Source organism: Acipenser ruthenus, chromosome 35 (assembly GCF_902713425.1).
Source record: "Acipenser ruthenus chromosome 35, fAciRut3.2 maternal haplotype, whole genome shotgun sequence".
NCBI classification, from domain to species: Eukaryota; Metazoa; Chordata; class Actinopteri; order Acipenseriformes; family Acipenseridae; genus Acipenser; species Acipenser ruthenus.
Genome location: NC_081223.1, coordinates 2,600,403 through 2,624,007, shown reverse-complemented (window position 1 = coordinate 2,624,007; position 23,605 = coordinate 2,600,403). Strand labels below are relative to the sequence as shown.

The window sequence follows — 23,605 nt, the reverse complement described above, 5'->3', positions numbered from 1 at the left end:
TAGAAAAAAAAAACTTATTTTTTTAAATTTAGTCGTTGCCAATTATTTTTTATTATTTTCTCCCAATTTGGAATGGCCAATTATTTTATTATGCTCAGCTCACCGCTACCACCCCTGCGCTGACTCGGGAGGGCGAAGACGAACACACACTGTCCTCCAAAGCGTGTGCTGTCAGCCGACCGCTTTTTTCACACTGCGGACTCACCATGCAGCCACCCAAGAGCTACAGCGTCGGAGGACAACGCAGCTCTCGGGCAGCTTACAAGCAAGCCCGCAGGCGCCCGGCCAGACTACAGGGGTCGCTGGTGTGCGGTGAGCCGAGGATACCCTGGCCGACCTAACCCTCCCTCCCCTTGGGCGACGCTCGGCCAATTGTGCGCTGCCCCCTGGGAGCTCCCATCCACGGTCGGCAAAGGAATAGCCTGGACTCGAACTCGCAACGTGCTTTTTACTGGTTGCGCCACTTGGGAGCCCCAGAAAAAAAATCTTTAAACATTCAAACAATATTATTTATTTAATCAGATCTCGGCCACAAAAAACAATTCATATTTTACAAAATCAACTGCAGATATTAGCTTCAGCATTTAATTTACGAAAGATTCAGTAATTTCATTGATAAACTGTTATTGAGAACTATACTACCCAGACTAGGCACACTACTGTTATTGAGAACTATACTACCCAGACTAGGCACACAACTGTTGTTTGTGTTCATTAACCTTTCATTTGTTACAATGGGGCGTATTGTTACAGCATTTTGAGTTACATAGTAACCTTTTGGTTAAGTGCCAACGCTTGTCGCTACATTTCTTTTCAGATCCACATATAGAAACCCTTGCCCAGAGCAAAGAGAGTAACCTCAGGTTACATTAACTCGCCCCTATTATGCCTATGCATTTGCATCAGTTATGACATCATACATGACATCATTAATTTTGTATGTAAAAATAATGTGGTATCTTGTAACAATTGTAAGTCGCCCTGGATAAGGGCGTCTGCTAAGAAATAAATAATAATAATAATAATTAATGACATCTGCAATCCTGTTTAATCAATCAGAGGCTGTTATTTTTCCAAGCCGTGTTTATATATATAATATATATATATATATATATATATATATATATATATATATATATATATATATATATAATCTCTCTCTCTTTCTTTCTCTCTCTCTCTATCTATCTATCTATAATCAGTGCTTAAAAAACATTTCTAGAAAGATTTTAGGAATATCCATTCAGCCTTTTTGATCTAAGAACTGGATGAACATCGATGGACAAAATGGCCTCCTTTTGTTCGTAAATTTGATGTAATTTAATTAGCAAGGAGGAAAGACGAGGATAAAATGCTTAAAAAAAGCTGAATGGATATTCCTAAAATCTTTCTAGAAATGTTTTTTTTTTTAAGTTTGATGGGTTCCAGAACAGCTAACTGGTGACCTTTTATTCCTTTTCTTTTGTAGATTCTAATTGTTTGTTAGACCAGAGTATGTGAACCTGGAAAACAGAAGTCAAAATTGGCAAGATATTTCTGTTTTGGGAAGGACACGCCTGTGGTATTAAAACAGAACCTTATTGATTATTAAAAGCCCTCCTTATGAAAGATTCTCACCTCTGACAGACTGAAGCCAGGACAGTAGACCTCTTTCTGTAACCCTAGTAAAAGCTGACAAACATCATGAAAACTTTCTTTGCAACCATCATCTTTGGCATTCTCCTTGGAATGGGTATGTTTTTCTATTTAATATACATCCCTTTTTGTAGTAAATTATAACTTGCGTCTATGACTATATTCATGCAAAACAAACATACACTGTACTGTACATGTACACACGTATTTTTAATGGTTACATACATTCGATAGATATAGATAGATATTGAAAAAAACTAAGTTAATGTTAAGTTTGCAATACACTAGGGAAGTTGGGGCTGACTTTTTGCACTACAGCAATATTAACTTAAGTCAATACAATCAATTATTTGTACACTCCATACTAGTGGATGCAGACCAACTATTACACATGTGGGTAACTGGGGAGACACACTCCCTGCCTGTGTCTCAATGCCTAGGTAGAACATGTCTTAAGATTGCTGTAGTGTAAAACCTTAGCCACAATTCACCTAGTTTTGTGGGTTTGTGTAGTTTTTGTAACATAGTTAAACTGAAAATCAGTCATATTTTGCAAACCTTGTGATTAAAAAAACATTTTTTTGTTGTACTCATTTTTGGCAGACTTTGCCTTTCTATCTTTATTCAGCAGCAGATACGTGGACATTTTATTTTTTTTGGTTCAGGACACTAGAGAATGTTATAAGAAACTATTTTAAATAAAAATGCCTTCACTGATTTTTCCACACCAATAAGTAAAAACATTTATCAGATATTTTTCAAAAACATATTTTAAAAAAAAACACATTATTCAGTAGATTTGGAGATAAAGGTACAAAAACATGTTACTCTGTTACCCAAAGGACCCTTCAACACTCCCTGAAGATTTTGTTGAAACATTTTGAAATATGGGCAAAATGCAAGTTTTTATTTTACTTGAGTGATTTTATGAATTGAGTCTTTTGTTAAAAAACAAACACATGGTTTAGAACTGAATATTTACTTTATTAAATTAAAAATAAATAATACTGAGAACGCTTATATAATATAAACTGAATTATTCACTGTCAGAAAATTCAAATTTACCAAAATCAGATGCCAGTATTTCTGCCAACAATTGTTCATTTATGTTAATTCACGTCTTGCCATCTTGAAATGAAATTCTGTAGCGTGGAAACGTTGCTATTATTGTGTGCCGATCAATTTCTGTATATAAACAGTAAACATATACAGAATATTCTATTATCAAAGCATACAAACAGCAAGAACAGCAGAATAAACAGTGCAGTTTAAACTTCAAACACAACCTAGTAGAAGCAAACATAGCACAATTGCAATGCCATTATAAACGCTGATTCTCAGGCTCTTTATTAGCAACAATAGACACTACTCTCGATTATTTTCTCAAAATAAATATTTATAAATAACAATAATAGTTATTCATTCCATTATTATCAGTAATAATGAGAAAAAATGAAATTATAATTGTTGTTTTTGAAAAATTCTGCTTATATCCTCTCGTTTCTTGATATTTATCAACGTTGTAAAAACATGTCTAATAAAACACGAGACGGAATCCATGTTCTAATATGATTACAAGTCAAACACTGAAAACTTTCTTCACCCTTTGAAAATGAAATGCCCCTCTCTGCAATGTCACACGAAAAAAAAAATAACAGGAAATGAAATTCTATCCCTCCCCTATCCAAGGATGTGCTTTCCCACTGTCCTTACAAAGGTACCACCAAATGTTCCTGTCAGGACACTACACTCTGATTGGTTATCATATTATTCTTAATAAAACAATGAATAATCCTCTCCCAACACCAAAACCCTAAACCTAAGGTCAGTCTCCTATACTGCAGCCATTACACATCTAAAGTAGTTCATGTTTGGCAGCGAATAAGAGTTTTTGTTACTTTAAGAAAAAAGTGATGGAGGTGCGGACTTCATCAGCTGTCCTGACAGGAACATTTCGTGGTACCTTTGTAGGCACTGCTGCTTTCCCAGTCTGTATTGCAAAGTATGGTGGCCCTGTAGGTCTTCGTTCTAGAAGCACCACTTCAGTATGACCGTGTTTACATGATCCCGGTCCTTAAAGGGTCAAGTTTGTTTTATTACAGAAGCTATTATTATTATTATTATTATTATTATTATTATTATTATTATTATTATTATTATTATTATTCTTCTTCTTAATTGTAAAGAAAAAAATGTATTTATTTATTAATTTAAGCAGGAAATCCTCCCACTGATAACGAAGCCTCATCACAGGAGGTCCTGGACATCAGTAACAGACAAATTACAAATACAAGCAACACAATAAAACACGTGCGGTTCAAACTTAAATCAGTAGCATACAGAGATCACAAAACACAATAAATAGGATATATGTATTTGTTAATGTGGACTGGAATAAATGTGGTTATTGAAATAAGATTAAAAGTAGGTAGCTAAGCACTTCTGTAGGGAATGAACTGTTCATTCTGAGGAGCACATCAAAAACGTTTTAGTCATCGTGTCCAAAAGTGCAAATGAAGGAAAAGCAGGCGGCTTTACATATACTGCACGCAAAACAACAAACAGCCCGCTACCACTCCAAAAAGAACTTCAGTCTTATTCTTGGCTATTGTAGTACTTAGCTTGATTCATGGGCTTGCAGCGATCCAGCATTTCTAATGAGTACTCTGACGAAACCGATGGGTTTCATTTGTTGTTGTCTGCAGCAGAAGAGCTGCTAGAAAGTGTATTTGAGAAGTGAAGGCATGTTCAGCACACAAGTGGTACAGCAGACTAGATGCACTTCTGTGATACTGGAAGTCGTTTTGACAGTAGATACAAGTAAGCGTCTTTCTATCCAATGAACCATCAGAAAGCTTTTCTTTTTAAATACATTTGTCATTCACTTTTAGTGCTTTGCTCCATAGCGCAGTTTTGGGACTAACTTTCTATTCAAATTATAACTGCATTATTCAATGAATTAATTCATCTCCATTTCAATTAAAATGGTGCCATGCCCATGGGGAAGGAAGTACAGTATCCTAAAAAGGTAAAAACAGAGGATTGCGATTTACATGCGTTAAAAAAAAAAATCTCCAAAAACATGAACGCGTTAATTGCAGAGTTAACTGTGATTAATTGACAGCCCTAATTACCACACAATAATATATCTCGAGTTGGTATTGAGCCGTAATGCACAAGTGCCGTAGCCACAATTATATATGTATAGTAAATACAGAGTGGAGAGGAGGGTCATAGTGGAAAATGATTGCCCCGAGGGAAGACTATTGTTCGTGACAGGGGGCTATAATGCCTGAAGCCGCAGCTAACAATAATATTCCCGAAGGGCATTTCATTGTCCACTATGAGCTGAGTCTGCAGCACATGTTTAATATATGAATCAATGAAGAATTACAATTTTTGAAGTATTTTTGGCGTACAGCTCTCCGTCTGCTTACATAAGAACATAAGAAAGTTTACAAACGAGAGGAGGCCATTCAGCCCATCTTGCTCGTTTGGTTGTTAGTAGCTTATTGATCCCAGAATCTCATCAAGCAGCTTCTTGAAGGATCCCAGGGTGTCAGCTTCAACAACATTACTGGGGAGTTGGTTCCAGACCCTCACAATTCTCTGTGTAAAAAAGTGCCTCCTATTTTCTGTTCTGAATGCCCCTTTATCTAATCTCTATTTGTTACCCCTGGTCCTTGTTTCTTTTTTCAGGTCTTTTTTCAGGTCAAGAAAGTCCCTGGGTCGACATTGTCTATACCTTTTAGGATTTTGAATGTTTGAATCAGATCGCCGCATAGTCTTCTTTGTTCAAGACTGAATAGATTCAATTCTTTAAGCCTGTCTGCATATATCCTTTTTGTAGCGAGGTGACCAGAACTGAACACAATATTCTAGTTGAGCTCTTACTAATGCATTGTAAAGTTTTAACATTACTTCCCTTGATTTAAATTCAACACTTTTCACAATATATCCGAGAATCTTGTTGCATCATTTTGAATGACCTTTTTTGCTGCAAGTGTTTACGACTGCTATTTTTGTGTCATCTGCAAATTTAACGAGTTTGCTTACTATACCAGAATCTAAATCATTAATGTAGATTAGGAATAGCAGAGGACCTAATACTGATCCCTGTGGTACACCACTGGTTACCTCGTTCCATTTTGAGGTTTCTCCTCTAATCAGTACTTTCTGTTTCCTACATGTTAACCACTCCCTAATCCATGTGCATGCATTTCCTTGAATCCCTACTGCATTCAGTTTGAGAATTAATCTTTTATGCAGGACTTTGTCAAAAGCTTTCTGGAAATCTAAATAAACCATGTTGTATGCTTTGCAATTACGCATTGTCGATGTTGCATCCTCAAAAAAATCAAGCAGGTTAGTTAGACACAATCTCCCTTTCCTAAAACTATGCTGACTGTCTCCCAGGATACCGTTACCATATAGGTATTTTTGCATTTTGTATCTTATTATAATTTCCATATAATACAAATTTACATATAATAGAAGTCAGGCTTATTGGTCTGTAGTTACCTGGTTCGGTTTTGTCTCCATTTTTGTGGATCGGTATTACGTTCGCAATTTTCCAATTGGGGATTTGTTTATTTTAAGAGCTCCTAGTCTCTAACACTTCTGCCTCTGTTATGCTAAAGTTATTTAAAACTGGATAGGAACAGGTCGACATGTGGGGCATGTTGTCTGTATCCTCCTTTGTAAAAATACCTGTGAAAAGTAATCATTTAATATATTTGCTATTTTTTTTTCTTCATCTATGATTTTGCCATTTGTGTCTCTTACACATTTAACCTCCTCTTTGAATGTTCTCTTGCTGTTATAATATTGGAAGAACATTTTGGAATTGGTTTTAGCCCCCTTATCAATGTTCATTTCTATCTCTCTCTTGGCCTTTCTAACTTCCTTTTTGACTTGCGTTTGCAGTTCCAAGTACTCTTTCTGTGTACTTTGTTTTTAGTCCCTTTTAAACGCTCTGTAAAGTGCCTTTTTTCGCTGAATATTTTTTTAAATTGATCTATTAAACCATTTTGTTGTTTAAATCATTGAGTTAAATTTGTTTGAATTTCAGAAAGTCAGAAAACACTGACAGTGATGTTTTAATCGTCGTTTTACTGTATGGAGCATCTTTCTTCTGTAGTATGTTTTGTCATTCATTTTCTGTTAAGTTACAGAATCGCTGTTCAGCAGGTCTTTGACTGGACGGTGCGTTCCTTTGAAAAGGGGCAGGAATGAGTGATGTGAACCAATTGCATGTCAGAATTTTACTATTGCCCGATGGTGTAGGGATGTTAGGGCAGTAGTACATTCTATATGCCCTCCTCTGAACCAATCACAAGCCAGAATTTCCAAGCCCTGATTCCTATATAGATATAGAATTGTACAACTCAAGTAATCTCAGGTCTGGTCATTTGATTTGCTTGGCTAACCCAGGTCCTCAAATTATTACAAGAAATCATATTCCTTCACTCAACCCAATTCCCAAATCACACTTTACCTGACCAGATTTTGGAATCTGACTGTTTATAAAAAAATAATTTAACATATTGTTTGAAATTTGAAAATTAAGATAATCCAGTTCTAGTCCATTGTCCACAAGTGTTTTATCAAACAGTTTGTTCAACAATAAATAATAAAGAAAAGCTTTGCATAATTTGTTGTGTTACTTTGGTAAGTACTACAAGCGTAGTTGCTAAATGTTATGTTTGATAGGCATCTGTGACAGGGAAGGTTTGTGTTTGACTCCGACACATGCGTACCCCTGCAGGATTGGGTCAGACGCCCTGTTGGATACCTCCTGCCAGTCATAGTGATTACAGGGAGAGACCGGACTGGGGTGTGTTGGCTGGCGATATCTGATTGGCTGGAAGGTGGGTCTTACGGGATGGCTGACCAGTTAAAATACTGGCTGACCAGTATTATACCCTCAGTTCCTTGCTCATTCAGAAGAAATGACAGTGGAAGCTTTGACAGGAGAGCCAGCATTCTGGCACTCTGCTTGTATAGCAAAAACCAAACCATTGCTGCTGTTCCTGACGTGCTGCTTTCAGGAGGAAGCCGGCATAAAAGAGAAGCAAGGACTGCTTTGAGTGGAGGAAGCATATTTAATACCCTGGCAAACCGGTACTGTCCGGGCCAGTATTTTGTTTAACTAAGAGTTAAGGGGAAGTGAACAAGCCCCATCACAGTATAACGAGTGTAATACAGTGCACAGTGTCTCTGGACCTCCTAGGACAGCAGGGGTAACGAGAGGCTTGTTTTCACAGCACCTTTACTTTGCAGTTCTGTTCTTAGTGTTTTTCCTTTTTCTTTTCTCCTGGTTTGAAATGTGTGTCACTATATTTTGACACCTGCGTGTGTAAAGAAGACTGTCTAAAAATGTACCATTGTTGGTAGCAACACGCAACCGCACAGAAGTGCAGCACTACAGAAATTAATCCTGCTCGCTGTTGTTGGCATGTCAGCGGCAGCATCTGTGCTGTGATGTGCGGTAGATGAAATGTCTGGGTAGGCATTACTGTCACGCCACATTATTGGAAACACATTATATTATTTAAAATACATACAATATAAGCCAATATTCTATGGTTCAGTTGGTAATACAAGCACAACATAGAATATAATAGAATAAAAGCCAAGCTAAAACTTGGTAGCTACACAAAACTGCATCATATCATATAAAGACTGTTATGCTTTCACGCTAACCACAAGCGGCCTAAATGTCAAAACATGTTCCATTGCGAGAGATACGAAAAAAGCATTGTTAAGGGGGCTAGAATCAATACAAAAAAGTTTTTCCAATATTACAAAAAGGACGTTAAAGGAAAAGTAAAGTGTCTAAAAGATAAAAATGGAGAAATCGTAGACAGAAACATAAAATAGAAAAATATTAAATGCTTATTTTTCCCAAGTATTTACTAAGGAGGATACAGACAACTTGCCCCAAAAGTAAGTGTGTCCCCATCCAGTTTTAAGATGATCTATATGGTAACAGTATTCTAGGAGATAGTCAACATGGATTTAAGAAAGGCAGATCGAGTCTAACAAACCTGCTAGACTTTGAGGATGCAACATTAAAAATGGATCATTGTAAAGCATATGACATGATTTACTTAACACTTACAGAAAGCTTTTGATAAAATTATACATAAAAGACTAATTCTCAAATTAGAAGCAGTAGGAATTCAAGGAAATGCATGCACATGGATTAGGGAGTGGTTAACATGTAGAAAACAGAAAGTACTGATTAGAGGAGAAACCTCAAAATGGAGCGAGGTAACCAGTGGTGTACCACAGGGATCAGTATTAGGCCTGCTCCTCTTCCTAATTTATATTAATGACCTAGATTCTGGTATAGTAAGCAAACTTGTTATTTACAAACAACACAAAAATAGGAGAAGTGGCAAACACTGTTGCAGCAGCAAAGGTCATTCAAAATGATCTAGAATTCATTCAAAACTGGGCAAACACATGACCAATGACATTTAATAAAGAAAGATGTAAGGTGCTGCACATAAGCAATAAAAATGTACAGTATAGATATCAGATGGGACACTGAACTCGAAAAAGGGACCTATGAAAAAGAACTTGGAGTTTATGTCGACACAACAATATCTTCATCTAGACAATGTGGAGAAGCGATTAAAAAGGCCAACAGAATGCTTGGATATATAGTGAAAAGATTGGAATTTAAAACAGAAAATAGGAGGCACTTTTTACACAGAGAATTGTGAGGGTCTGGAACCAACTCAAATATTTGATGTTGTTGAAGCTGACACTCTGGGATCCTTCAAGAAGCTGCTTGATGAGATTCTGGGATCAATAAGCTACTAACAACCAAGCGAGGAAGATGGGCTGAATGGCCTCCTCGCGTTTGTAACCTGTCTTATGTTCTTATGTACTACTATATTAAATTGCTAAGTTCAACGTCCAACTTCATTGTATACAAAACAGTTTTATCATCAACACAATTCAGAGAGACACAGAAAAAAAGTTGTCTGGGTTGCAGCATTTACATTTCAAAATCAGCTATTTAGTGAAAGCTATTTAGTGAATATACATTAAACAGCAGTAAATGTTAATAAAATGTTTGATTTTACTTACATAATTTGTTGAAGTCTTTCTGGACAAAAATCTTGGACATGAATAAAGAAAAATAACAAACCTAACTCGTGTACCTCAGCTTGTGAAAGGAAATACGAGGTAGGAAATAAACTAAAAAAAACAAAAAGGAACCAAAACCAGCCAGAAAGAAGCTACAGTACTATTAGCAAAGGTAATAGGGTGACGGCGGTAGTTTTCTTTACCACTGAATTCAAACAGATCCATCAAAGAGTCAAGACGATAGTTACTGGAATTGTTAAGGCTGAGAATAACTAAATTCCACACAATCCCGAATATTAGCAACTGGTTTCTGTTATATTCAAAAAATAATAGTAACGCAGAGTCCCGCCTGCACAAGCAGATTCTGTTCCTCTCTTCAACCTCAATCAGAAACAAAGGAATAAATTCAGTCTGACCTGTCCACTGAATATTCAGCGTCTACAGCACAGCAAGCTGCTCCGTATCAGGAAGTCCAGTCGACAGCATCACAAACAGCCAGGCAAGTAACTCCGGTTCTGAAAGGTTCTCCAGACTCATTCCAGCAACCACGTCAGCACGTAATGAATGTACTGCTGCCGAGGTTCGCTTCAACTGTTTCAACAAACAGCCAGGTATAGACACTTCTGTTTACGTATATATTGCTTCAGCTATTAGAAAGCCAGTAGTCATCACTTTTAAGAGCCTGCTCAGTTAAACTCCAATATAGTTAAACGCAACATGCTGCCATTCTCTGACAACGTGTGCTTGTATTTATAATAAAAAAAAATCCTGCACATATAGCCAGAAACGCTGCCTCCTCGCTTCACTGCCACCATTCCCTCTTTTAAACAAAACAACACACCCCTTTTAAGGTTCGTAGCCCGGAGTATAGCAACGTCACTGCTAAGATGGGTGGTAAGCTGTAGTAAGTTATTGAACTACTTGCCATTGTTGACATACTTGCTGCAAAAGTTCAGAAACAAATTGAGGCCCTCTGTCTGATAAAATAAAGCCTGGAGTGCCCCATCTTGTAAAGATTTATTTAGTTAGGATACAAGCATGTAGCTAAATTTCAGCTTTAGCTACATGCAGGGAGAATATTTCTACCCATTTTGTGTAGTAGTCAACTACAACTAGTATTTGGGTATTACCCATTGAGCTCTTGGGTAAGGGCCCCATGAGATCAACACCAATCATTTCCCAGTGTCTAAGTACCTGGTTAGACTGGAGCTTTCCTGCTGGTTTTCTTGTTTCGGGTTTGAATGACTGACAAACTGAACATTGCTGTACATACAGGGATACTTCTTTCCATAAGTTGGGCCAGTAAGCCACCTCAAAAATGCATTTAAGGTTTAGAATTGTTTTTGTGGTAAAAAAAACTTGATACTTGTAGCCTTGTTCAGTTATTTTAACCTTTTGGTAAAATTTGTCTTCAAGATCACAAAGCTGGATGATTGATCACCAGTCCCCTCTTCGTCTTCCATCATGATTCCTTTATAGATGATCTGGCACAGGTTCCTCCTCTTGAGCTCTCCAGATATCTGCATCAGTGAAAGTAAAGGCTTCATAATCTTCTAAAACTTCTGGGTCTGGACTCCAAGCAATATGTTCTCCTTGAGATCCATTGGTGCTCGAGACAAAGCATCGAGTGCAATATTTAACTTTCCTTTACGATACTCTCCTGGAAAGTTTAACTCCTGCAACCGCATAACCCAATGAATTAGTCGAGAATTTCGTTTGCTAGTGTAGAATACCCAAAGCAAAGAAGAGTGGTCAGTGACTACAGTAAAGGGGTTACCTTCTAAATAATATTGCCACTTCTCTAGGGCCCATAGAACAGCAAGACATTCTCGTTTTGTGGCAGAGTAGTTATGCTCAGAGGCAGTCAGAGTCCGACTGGCATAAGCCAGCACTTCTTGACCACCAGCTTGAGTTTTCTGTGTTAATACTGCACCCACTCCAAATCCACTAGTGTCAGTGCTCACAGTAAAATGCAATTTGGGATCTGGATGTCCAAGCACAGGTGCAGTAGTCAGTTGTGTCTTCAAAATATTCATAGCAGTTTTACATTCCGGTGTCCAGCAAAAGTTCACTCCCTTTTTCTTGAAGTGATTCAGTGGTTCAGCTATATCAGAAAAGTTGGGCACAAAGCGGTGGTACCATCCAGCCATTCCCAAGAACTGCTGAAGGGCTTTTAAATCCTTTGGAATGGGATAGTTCTGAATGGCCACAGTCTTTTCAGGATCCACTTTAACACCGTGAGTTGAAACTATGTGTCCCAAAAATGTTATTTCATTCTTGCAAAATTGACATTTTTTCAGGTTCAAAGTCAGTCCAGCAGCTTTCAGCGTGATGATGACAGCTTGCAGATGTTCCAGATGTGCAGAGATGCTTTTGGAGTAAATTATGATGTCATCCAGATGTACAAAACATATCTTGCCCCACAGCTCTTCTAATACAATCTCCATTAACCTTTGGAAAGTTGCAGGAGCATTTTTTAGTCTAAAAGGCATGACATTAAAGTTGTACATTTTTGCTTTCATTTTAACGTGCCAGTAACCACTTTTGAGATCTAGAGATGTCAAGATTGATGCTCCTGCCAAGGATTCAAGTATTTCATTAATTGTTGGTAAGGGGGAAGCATCACTTTCAGACACCGCATTAAGTTTCCTATAGTCTACACAGAATCTTTTTGTTCCGACCTTTTTAGAAACAACCACTATGGGTGATGCCCAAGGAGGGTGTGAGGGTTCAATGATGCCTTTTTGCAACATTTCTTTGATTTCTTCTCTTACAAAGTCTCGCTTTGGTTCAGACACGGGTATTGCGTTGAAAGTGATGATCTTTATCTGGTGCAATTCCTTAAGATCTGGTACCGGCCTTCCTTTCTGAATTATACTATTTTCTTCTTGAAAGGACGCCGTTGAATAGTTCTTGAAAGTCTTGATATCCGACTTCCCTTGACTTGGATTTATTGCAGTGTTTAAAAATATAACGTCATTGTTTGTTGATTAATGATTAGTACTTGTATCATGTACCGTACAATGGCTGGACAACTATGATTGACAGATAGACTACAGATGAAAAGCAGTTTGATGCCGTGCTTATTTCCTGTCTATTTGATCAAAGGGATTGGCTGCGTCTGCTTGGATTTCTGCCAAAAATTACGTCTCACACAGATAGAATGAACAGACTCAAAAGCAGTCACAGCCTCAGCTTTTTTCATCCCTTAGGGTGCATAGAAGAGTAAACATGCATACATAAATAGAATCTATTTTAATACATGATAGAGAGAAGCAGCTTGAGAGGCAGCTTTTGTGAATATTGCGTTCATCCGACACAGAGCTTGAGCGTGTAAACGAAAAAGCATTATCGATCTTTCTTTCACAGAGTTACACAAAAAGCAAAACGAAAATAAACAAATGTAATATATATATATATATATATATATATATATATATATATATATATTTATTTATTTATTTACAGGCAAGCCTACCTTGTCTACCCTAACTGCATGTCCCTGCAACTGTGTCTGTGACACCATTTCAGTGAACCACCCACACCCCCTTTCACAGCATCTCTCTTTTTTTATTTAGAATCTTCAATTATTTTACCCCCGATTTGGAATGCCCAATTATTATTATCTTCTCCTCTACACGGCGATTCCCAACATAGCTCAGAGGACTTGAAGCTCAGTGGCCATCCTCCGGTCCCACCAACCAATCGGCGTCTTTTTACACCCAGGAACTCGAGAGCGGATGTCAGCAGGCTACCGGCTTCTGGAGGACAAAGATCAGCCCAGCAAACCTCCTCCCCCAAGCTCACTGTGTGTCTGGCTTGTAGGGGTTGCCGCAGAGCGGTGAAGAGAAATCGTCTGCTAGTTCCCACCTCCCTCACCCCGGGAGCGTCAGGGTCAATGCGGCGCTCCCTCGGAATCCCCAGCAAAGACTGGCTGCCTCGCACAGCCAGGATTCGAACTTGCGATCTCTGATCTTTCAAAGCATCTCTAAGCAAACATTTTTGTGAATATATTAGGCCCAATTGTGTAACACAAAGGTCAGCACATTCTGTGGGTGTAAATGGTTGCAATCAGACCTTGCACTGTGAAGTGATTTTGGAACCATGCTTTGCAATCAGACCTTGCACTGTGAAGTGATTTTGGAACCATGCTTTGCAATCAGACCTTGCCCTGTGAAGTGATTTTGGAACCCTGCTTTGCAATCAGACCTTGCCCTGTGAAGTGATTTTGGAACCATGCTTTGCAATCAGACCTTGCACTGTGAAGTGATTTTGGAACCATGCTTTGCAATCAGACCTTGCCCTGTGAAGTGATTTTGGAACCATGCTTTGCAATCAGACCTTGCACTGTGAAGTGATTTTGGAACCATGCTTTGCAGTCAGACCTTGCACTGTGAAGTGATTTTGGAACCATGCTTTGCAGTCAGACCTTGCCCTGTGAAGTGATTTTGGAACCATGCTTTGCAATCAGACCTTGCCCTGTGAAGTGATTTTGGAACCATGCTTTGCAATCAGACCTTGCCCTGTGAAGTGATTTTGGAACCATGCTTTGCAATCAGACCTTGCACTGTGAAGTGATTTTGGAACCATGCTTTGCAATCAGACCTTGCCCTGTGAAGTGATTTTGGAACCATGCTTTGCAATCAGACCTTGCCCTGTGAAGTGATTTTGGAACCATGCTTTGCAATCAGACCTTGCACTGTGAAGTGATTTTGGAACCATGCTTTGCAATCAGACCTTGCCCTGTGAAGTGATTTTGGAACCATGCTTTGCAATCAGACCTTGCACTGTGAAGTGATTTTGGAACCATGCTTTGCAATCAGACCTTGCCCTGTGAAGTGATTTTGGAACCATGCTTTGCAGTCAGACCTTGCCCTGTGAAGTGATTTTGGAACCATACTTTACGCTGAGCTTGCACTGTGAAGTGATTTTGGAACCATGCTTTGCAGTCAGACCTTGCACTGTGAAGTGATTTTGGAACCATACTTTACGCTGAGCTTGCACTACTGCCAGGTGTTGGCCTCATTAACATTCTGAAAACGTTGCACAGGTTCATCTTTGGTTTTCAAACTATCCTCAGACAATTCAAACATAGCATTTATATAGCAACTATATTTCAGAGACAACTGTACATTCCCAGATTCTGGTATTTTCAATAACTTGGTAAAGACTGACAAAGTTTAATCACAATTGAATATCTAGATATATGCAAAAATATGACAAGAACCTTCACTTTATCCTTGTGTAATGGATAATTACCATTTTATAAAAACTCTTAAATGTGTTTCCCACTGAATCTATTAAAGATCCATCATATAATCACTGACCTTGCTACATTATTAAAAAATAATGAACACAAATAAAAATGTTGATTTCAAAATATCAGGCAAAAGAACACTTGAGTAATGCTGGCTTTGAAACAGTATTACTAGAAAAAGTAATGTGTCAGTGTGGCAGGGTGGCTGAGTGGTGACGTCAGGCCAGAGTCAGGAAGCAAAACACACAAGGCAGTACTGCAGGCAAAAGACGCTGCGGCTCTGTTTATTCAAATACAAAAATAAAATAAATATTTAAACAAAAAGACTTTGCTCACAGAGCACAAGAGAAAAAGTGTAAATAAAACAAATCACGAACACAAACACAAAATGAATAGGTCAGGCTGGGCTATCGCCTTCACTGTTCCTATATTCTTTTTTTAGTTTTAGTTTTTGTTTTAGTTTCGTTTTGTTTTTCTCTCTCCGCTCTCGTTCTCGCTCCTAACACCCACCCGGAACTGAGAGTGCTGCAGGTTTATATGCAGGTGACCCGATTTAGCAACAAATTAATCATTTAATTAATTCGGGAGATGGCCACCTTCTGCACGAGGTTTTTTAATTATTCCTGGCACAGGACGAGCACTAATCTCGCCTCTACCAGAACACGTTTTAAAATAAAAACATTAACAAAAAGCAGCAGCGCTTCGCCGTCACATATACATACAGTAACACGGCGTACGGCTCTCGCCGTCACATATACATACAGTAACACGGCGTACGGCTCTCGCCGTCACATATACATACAGTAACACGGCGTACGGCTCTCGTCGTCACATATACATACAGTAACACGGCGTACGGCTCTCGCCCTCACATATACATACAGTAACACGGCGTACGGCTCTCGCCGTCACATATACATACAGTAACACGGCGTGCGGCTCTCGCCGTCACATATACATACAGTAACACGGCGTGCGGCTCTCGCCGTCACATATACATACAGTAACACGGCGTGCGGCTCTCGCCGTCACATATACATACAGTAACACGGCGTGCGGCTCTTGCCGTCACATATACATACGGTAACATGGCGTGCAGCTCTCGCCATCACATATACATACAGTAACACGGCGTACGGCTCTCGCCGTCACATACATACAGTAACACGGCGTGCGGCTCTCGCCGTCACATATACATACAGTAACACGGCGTGCGGCTCTCGCCGTCACATATACATACAGTAACACGGCGTGCGGCTCTCGTCGTCACATATACATACAGTAACACGGCGTGCGGCTCTCGCCGTCACATATACATACAGTAACACGGCGTGCGGCTCTCGCCGTCACATATACATACAGTAACACGGCGTGCGGCTCTCGCCGTCACATATACATACAGTAACACGGCGTGCGGCTCTCGCCGTCACATATCCATACAGTAACACGGCGTGCGGCTCTCGCCGTCACATATACATACAGTAACACGGCGTACGGCTCTCGCCGTCATATTTACACATAACAATAATAGAAATACAATAAATAAATCATGCACCAAAACACACGGCTTTCGTCGTCATTTAAGTACAATAACTAAATCATAATATACAAATACAATAACAATAATACTACAACAATAAAACAGATGCAAAACAATAAACTGCACAGGGGTGGAGGGGGAGACCCCGTACTATAAATAAATAAACAAATTAACACATACAGGGCTCCTCGCCCTGTTACAGCCAGCAAACCACATCCAATTTGATATACTGTATATCACATCATTTTAAAACTGATCCTTTTATTGAAATGTGTCTGTTTATATACATTTAAAATATTTTGATCCTATGAAATACTAAATGCATATTATGTTGTGTGTTTCAGCATATACTCTGACCTGCAATAAATGCACTGGACAAGTTGCGTGCAATCCGGTCCCATCCACATGCAATGCTTCCCAAGTGTGTTTAACTGTATCTGGTATATTTGGGACCCCCGGTAAGTTTGGAGAGGTATTTACCAAAATGTAGTATTCAAATAACAAACAGGTGGTACAAAACTAGAACAAGCCCACCACGAGAAAGACCTTGCAGCTGTAATACTCATCATCCATCCACCACGAGAAAGACCTTGCAGCTGTAATACTCATCATCCATCCACCACGAGAAAGACCTTGCAGCTGTAATACTCATCATCCATCCACCACGAGAAAGACCTTGCAGCTGTAATACTCATCATCCATCCATGAGAAAGACCTTGCAGCTGTAATACTCATCATCCATCCACCACGAGAAAGACCTTGCAGCTGTAATACTCATTATCCATCCACCACGAGAAAGACCTTGCAGCTGTAATACTCATCATCCATCCATGAGAAAGACCTTGCAGCTGTAATACTCATCATCCATCCATGAGAAAGACCTTGCAGCTGTAATACTCATCATCCATCCACCACGAGAAAGACCTTGCAGCTGTAATACTCATCATCCATCCATGAGAAAGACCTTGCAGCTGTAATACTCATCATCCATCCACCACGAGAAAGACCTTGCAGCTATAATACTCATCATCCATCCACCACGAGAAAGACCTTGCAGCTGTAACTCATTATCCATCCACCACGAGAAAGACCTTGCAGCTATAATACTTATCATCCATCCACCACGAGAAAGACCTTGCAGCTGTAACTCATTATCCATCCACCACGAGAAAGACCTTGCAGCTATAATACTCATCATCCATCCACCACGAGAAAGACCTTGCAACTGTAATACTCATCATCCATCCATCCATGAGAAAGACCTTGCAGCTGTAACTCATTATCCATCCACCACGAGAAAGACCTTGCAGCTATAATACTCATCATCCATCCACCACGAGAAAGACCTTGCAGCTGTAACTCATTATCCATCCACCACGAGAAAGACCTTGCAGCTGTAACTCATTATCCATCCACCACGAGAAAGACCTTGCAGCTGTAATACTCATCATCCATCCACCACGAGAAAGACCTTGCAGCTGTAACTCATTATCCATCCACCACGAGAAAGACCTTGCAGCTATAATACTCATCATCCATCCACCATGAGAAAGACCTTGCAACTGTAATACTCATCATCCATCCACCACGAGAAAGACCTTGCAGCTGTAACTCATTATCCATCCACCACGAGAAAGACCTTGCAGCTATAATACTCATCATCCATCCACCACGAGAAAGACCTTGCAACTGTAATACTCATCATCCATCCATCCATGAGAAAGACCTTGCAGCTGTAACTCATTATCCATCCACCACGAGAAAGACCTTGCAGCTATAATACTCATCATCCATCCACCACGAGAAAGACCTTGCAGCTGTAACTCATTATCCATCCACCACGAGAAAGACCTTGCAGCTGTAACTCATTATCCATCCACCACGAGAAAGACCTTGCAGCTGTAATACTCATCATCCATCCACCACGAGAAAGACCTTGCAGCTGTAACTCATTATCCATCCACCACGAGAAAGACCTTGCAGCTATAATACTCATCATCCATCCACCACGAGAAAGACCTTGCAACTGTAATACTCATCATCCATCCACCACGAGAAAGACCTTGCAGCTGTAACTCATTATCCATCCACCATGAGAAAGACCTTGCAGCTATAATACTCATCATCCATCCACCACGAGAAAGACCTTGCAGCTGTAACTCATTATCCATCCACCACGAGAAAGACCTTGCAGCTGTAATACTCATCATCCATCCACCACGAGAAAGACCTTGCAGCTGTAACTCATTATCCATCCACCACGAGAAAGACCTTGCAGCTATAATACTCATCATCCATCCACCACGAGAAAGACCTTGCAACTGTAATACTCATCATCCATCCACCACGAGAAAGACCTTGCAGCTGTAACTCATTATCCATCCACCACGAGAAAGACCTTGCAGCTATAATACTCATCATACATCCACCACGAAAAAGACCTTGCAGCTGTAACTCATTATCCATCCACCACGAGAAAGACCTTGCAGCTGTAATACTCATCATCCATCCACCACGAGAAAGACCTTGCAGCTATAATACTCATTATCCATAATTATTACTCAGTAGTGTTTAATAATTATTATAAATATTATAATGGACTATTTTATAGAACGTTCATTTTAGAGTGTTTATGTGGAAGGATACATAAAAAAAATCAGTTAAAATAAATACAATTGTTAATTAATTGTCCTGTGACATCGAAGTGACATTGAAGCCTTCGTCTCGGACCCCATTACCCAAACGGTCCATAATGCCAGGCAATGCTTGATGTGAAGGGTCTTATTGCTCACTTAGACTGCAGATGATTACGGGACTGTCATGTGACCTTAAGGAATGAAGCTCTTAAGAGCATATTGGTGCTGAGAGTCATTGCTTGTTTCTTTGTTGTGTAACAGGTGTTGTTCAACACCTCTTTATGAAGAAATGTGGCCCCAAGCTACCATACTGCAATCAACTTGTGAGTGTGGATATCGACTTCTTAGAAATATCTGCTAACATTGAATGCTGTGAGACGGATCTGTGCAACTCCAAGAATTATACTGGTAAGTATACTTTTCACTGCTGGAGGGTGTATATACTGACAATTGCACACTGATAAAGGGTGAACACGCTACTAATGATAATTAAAAAAGGTTAGTGTATCTGTATATAGTACAATATCGTCTATTTATTTGTCTTTTAAACCTCACTGTGTTTTAAAATGTAAAACATTTAAATGTAACATATTTTCTTCTCAGAACAGAACGAGAAAAAAGGCGGTTTTTCATGTTTCTTATTACGAATTTAAGAATCAAAACGTGAAAATCTGTAAAGAAAGGTATATACTTTCTTTGCTGTTTGATTGGGTGACTGTTTAAAAACATTCAAATAGAATTTCTTGGCTAGGCTCTATAGGATCATCATTCGGGGCTGTGAAAGTTTTAATGAACTCAAGGTATTTCATTAAGTGGCAGCACAACAAAATTCATAAGGGAAGATGTCAGTTGACAGAGATTCCAAAACGGCAGCAAGTAAGTATGTCTTTTGTTTGAAATATTTTCTTAATTATATTGATTCTGTGAGTAAACCCCAATTTTATTTTTCAATGCATTTGGCATAATGCCGAAAGTAACATATGTTATCTCTTGCGTGTGTCACTCTGTGCAGCACTGAATCCAGGCTGAGCTGCTGCAGCCTGCTGCTTTGCAGTTTTCTGAGTGAAATGTTTCTGTCGAAGTGCTGTGGCTAGCTTCAAGGTGAACTCTCTCCTACTGATATTTTCCCCGGTGCATTCCTTGTACAAAACAGAGGAATTGCCAGGTCCAGTAGAGATAACAACAGGCTTGTATATTTAAAAAAATAGAATATTGTAGGTTATATTCAAAATAAAAACATGTATTGTAAAGGGCAGTCAAAGTTCCCTCCACGGCAGTCATTTTGATGGTTTTCACTTTTAAAGTTTTAATTACTCTGCATGTGTGAAATATACACAGTTATTATACATTATACAGTTATTATACATTTTTACATTTTTATTTTTGCGATCCCGCCTTTCAAACGCCAACAGGGTATTTAATGCATGTATTTAGTAAAAAGTCAAGAACTGACAACTGCGAATATTTCACACATTTATACTGGAAAACTGCAAAGCAGCAGGCTGCTGCAGCTCAACCTGGATTCAGTGCTGCACCGAGTGACACACGCAGAGAAAACATATGTTACTTTCGTTTCAAATTACAAAATACATTCGTTTTTACAGTTTTGTATGTACATATACCTGTTTACACACTAGTTTATACACTAGTTTATTTGATTATAGTTTTTCATTTTCTGAAGTAGTGCTTTATAGTGGTAAGTTAGAAAATAAACCTTTTTATGTTTAATTGTTCATTTAAATATTGTGTTTCGCTGTGCAGATGTTTGATATGATGTGCTTGAATAACTTTTGAGTTGTATCTGATAGTTTGTCTTTCGTTTTAATACTGATGATGTTTAAAATGTAACCGTCATAATGACTGCCCGCGGTGGTTTCAGGTATCAGAATAACCGCGGTGGTTAAAGGGATATCTGATGCGGACGCATGCATATTCTTTCCAGTTGTTAAAAACTCCAGTCCTTTGTATTTCTTTTTTTAATAAGTGTTCTAATTTGAATGCAAGTTGTGCCTTTTTGTTTAACTATTATGCACAACAGTAAAGCACAGAGAGGTGTGGTAAAGCATAGGGAAGCATTGTAAAGCACAGAGAGGTCTGGTAAAGCATAGGGAAGCATTGTAAAGCACAGAGAGGTCTGGTAAAGCATAGGGAAGCATTGTAAAGCACAGAGAGGTCTGGTAAAGCACAGGGAAGCATTGTAAAGCACAGAGAGGTCTGGTAAAGCATAGGGAAGCATTGTAAAGCACAGAGAGGTCTGGTAAAGCATAGGGAAGCATTGTAAAGCACAGAGGGGTCTGGTAAAGCATAGGGAAGCATTGTAAAGCACAGAGAGGTCTGGTAAAGCATAGGGAAGCATTGTAAAGCACAGAGGGGTCTGGTAAAGCATAGGGAAGCATTGTAAAGCACAGAGAGGTCTGGTAAAGCATAGGGAAGCATTGTAAAGCACAGAGAGGTGTGGTAAAGCATAGGGAAGCATTGTAAAGCACAGAGAGGTCTGGTAAAGCATAGGGAAGCATTGTAAAGCACAGAGAGGTCTGGTAAAGCATAGGGAAGCATTGTAAAGCACAGAGAGGCGTGGTAAAGCACAGGGAAGCATTGTAAAGCACAGAGAGGTCTGGTAAAGCATAGGGAAGCATTGTAAAGCACAGAGAGGTGTGGTAAAGCATAGGGAAGCATTGTAACGCACAGAGAGGTCTGGTAAAGCATAGGGAAGCATTTTAAAGCACAGAGAGGTCTGGTAAAGCAGATTAAAAAAAAAAAAAAGCTGTGGTAAACTAACCCTTATAAAAGTACAGTGTAATAAAGCACAGTGTAATAAAGCACAGTGTAATAAAGCATGGTAAAGAATAGTTTGTATCTTGTAAGTTAATGTGAAAACAATTACAATACACATAGTATTACTGTGAGTGCAGCGTTGAGCTGCACATCGCTGCCCTCTTGTGGCGAGAGGCGGCATTGCGGCGCTGTTGTCAGGTTTCACTTCGGTATTTATAGCAACACAATTCTCCCAGTGATCTGTGTAGCCTTGAGAGTACGTATGTATGGTGCTTGCGCAACTTTTAATAGAAATATACTACACTGTAACCTCCGCTTTCTGTTTGTAGTACTGCTGCCACCATCCGGGCATTTTTTTTTTTTTTTTTTAATCTTTCTTTCAAGACGTCGTGACAAGATTTGTTTATTTTTCTTGCAAAACGGGTGTTGTTTAGTGTGGAGAGAGAGAGAGAGAGAGAGAGAGAGAGAGAGAGAGAGAGAGAGAGAGAGAGAGAGAGAGATTTTTTCTACTGAAGCTAAAACGACTTTCTTCCTCTTTCGCAAAATGCAAACGGCGAGTTTTTTTTTTAATTAAAAAAAAAAAAAAAAAAAAGCAGGAAATGCTGGAATCGACGCGAAAAAAAACCCATACGTCGCCCTGTTTTGTTTGAATAAAAACGACACATTGACATCAAACAACGCGGCCGTTTATTTAAGGGTTTCAAAACGCGTTTTTTTATTTTTTTATTTTTTTATATAGATTATTTTGAAAATTAAAACGCCAGTGCATCGATTATCATTGATAAATGCCTATACGATAATCGAATATGAAATTAGGGTGCCGATTGCACCACTATGCAAACCATACTTTCTTCTATATGGCCCTCTGCAAGGCTCATTTAAATCTGCATGAGAAAAGAGGGCATTCCTGGAGAAATGAAAGGCTTTGCATGGAATTGCTGGAAGGGAAACCTTTATTTGCCACAACTTTTATGTCTCAAGTGAAAAAAACACACCTGGGCGGTGTTTCCATGCAGTTTAGAGATTCCAGATTCTCTCTCCATTGTCGCGACGTAGCTTGCACGCACGCACACACAGTATCACACATATTCCTCGTGCTAGAGGAAATCATAATATGTGTCATGCTAAAAAGGTACACTAATTGACCAAAAACTAAGGGGGTCATGTATCAAAATCAGCCGATGGCACTAATTTAGCACCACCATGGATTTATTAACAGCGCTACTCACAGGACCTGATGAAGACATCACAATAGAGTTGCAATAGTCCAGTCTGGAGAGCACAAGGGCCTGGACTAGCAGCTGATTGGAGTAGGTAGTTAGGAAGGGGAGGATCCTGTGGATGTTAGAAAGGAAGAAGCGGCAGATACCAGCAAGGGAAGAAAAGTGATGAGAAAATAATAAGGAGTTATCAAGGATCACACCAAGTTTGTTTTTTTTGGCAGAGGGGGATAGGGAGAGAGTGATGGAATCAATAGTGATGGGGAGTGATGGAATCAATAGTGATAGAGATAGGGAGAATGGGGGAGGGAGAGGGGGAGGATGAAAAGTACGGGAGGTTAGATTTAGAGAGGTTGAATTTGAGGTGGTGATAGGTCATCCAGTTGGAGATTGCAGAGATGCAGTTAGAGATGTGAGAGTCAAAGGAGGGAAAAGAAAG

General features: G+C 39.2%; 1 protein-coding gene across 1 annotated transcript in view; it reads left to right on the top strand.

Annotated features, from left to right (window-relative positions):
- Nucleotides 1-1,599: 1,599 nt before the first annotated feature.
- The window catches only part of LOC117965125 (phospholipase A2 inhibitor NAI-like), a 35,915-nt gene continuing 13,909 nt past the window's right edge, over nucleotides 1,600-23,605 (top strand). The window contains exons 1-3 of the mRNA XM_059007459.1: nucleotides 1,600-1,732; nucleotides 16,880-16,993; nucleotides 19,433-19,579. Of these exons, the coding sequence (XP_058863442.1) occupies nucleotides 1,684-1,732; nucleotides 16,880-16,993; nucleotides 19,433-19,579 (310 nt within the window). The 5' untranslated portion in view covers nucleotides 1,600-1,683. The remainder of the gene's footprint in view (nucleotides 1,733-16,879; nucleotides 16,994-19,432; nucleotides 19,580-23,605) is intronic.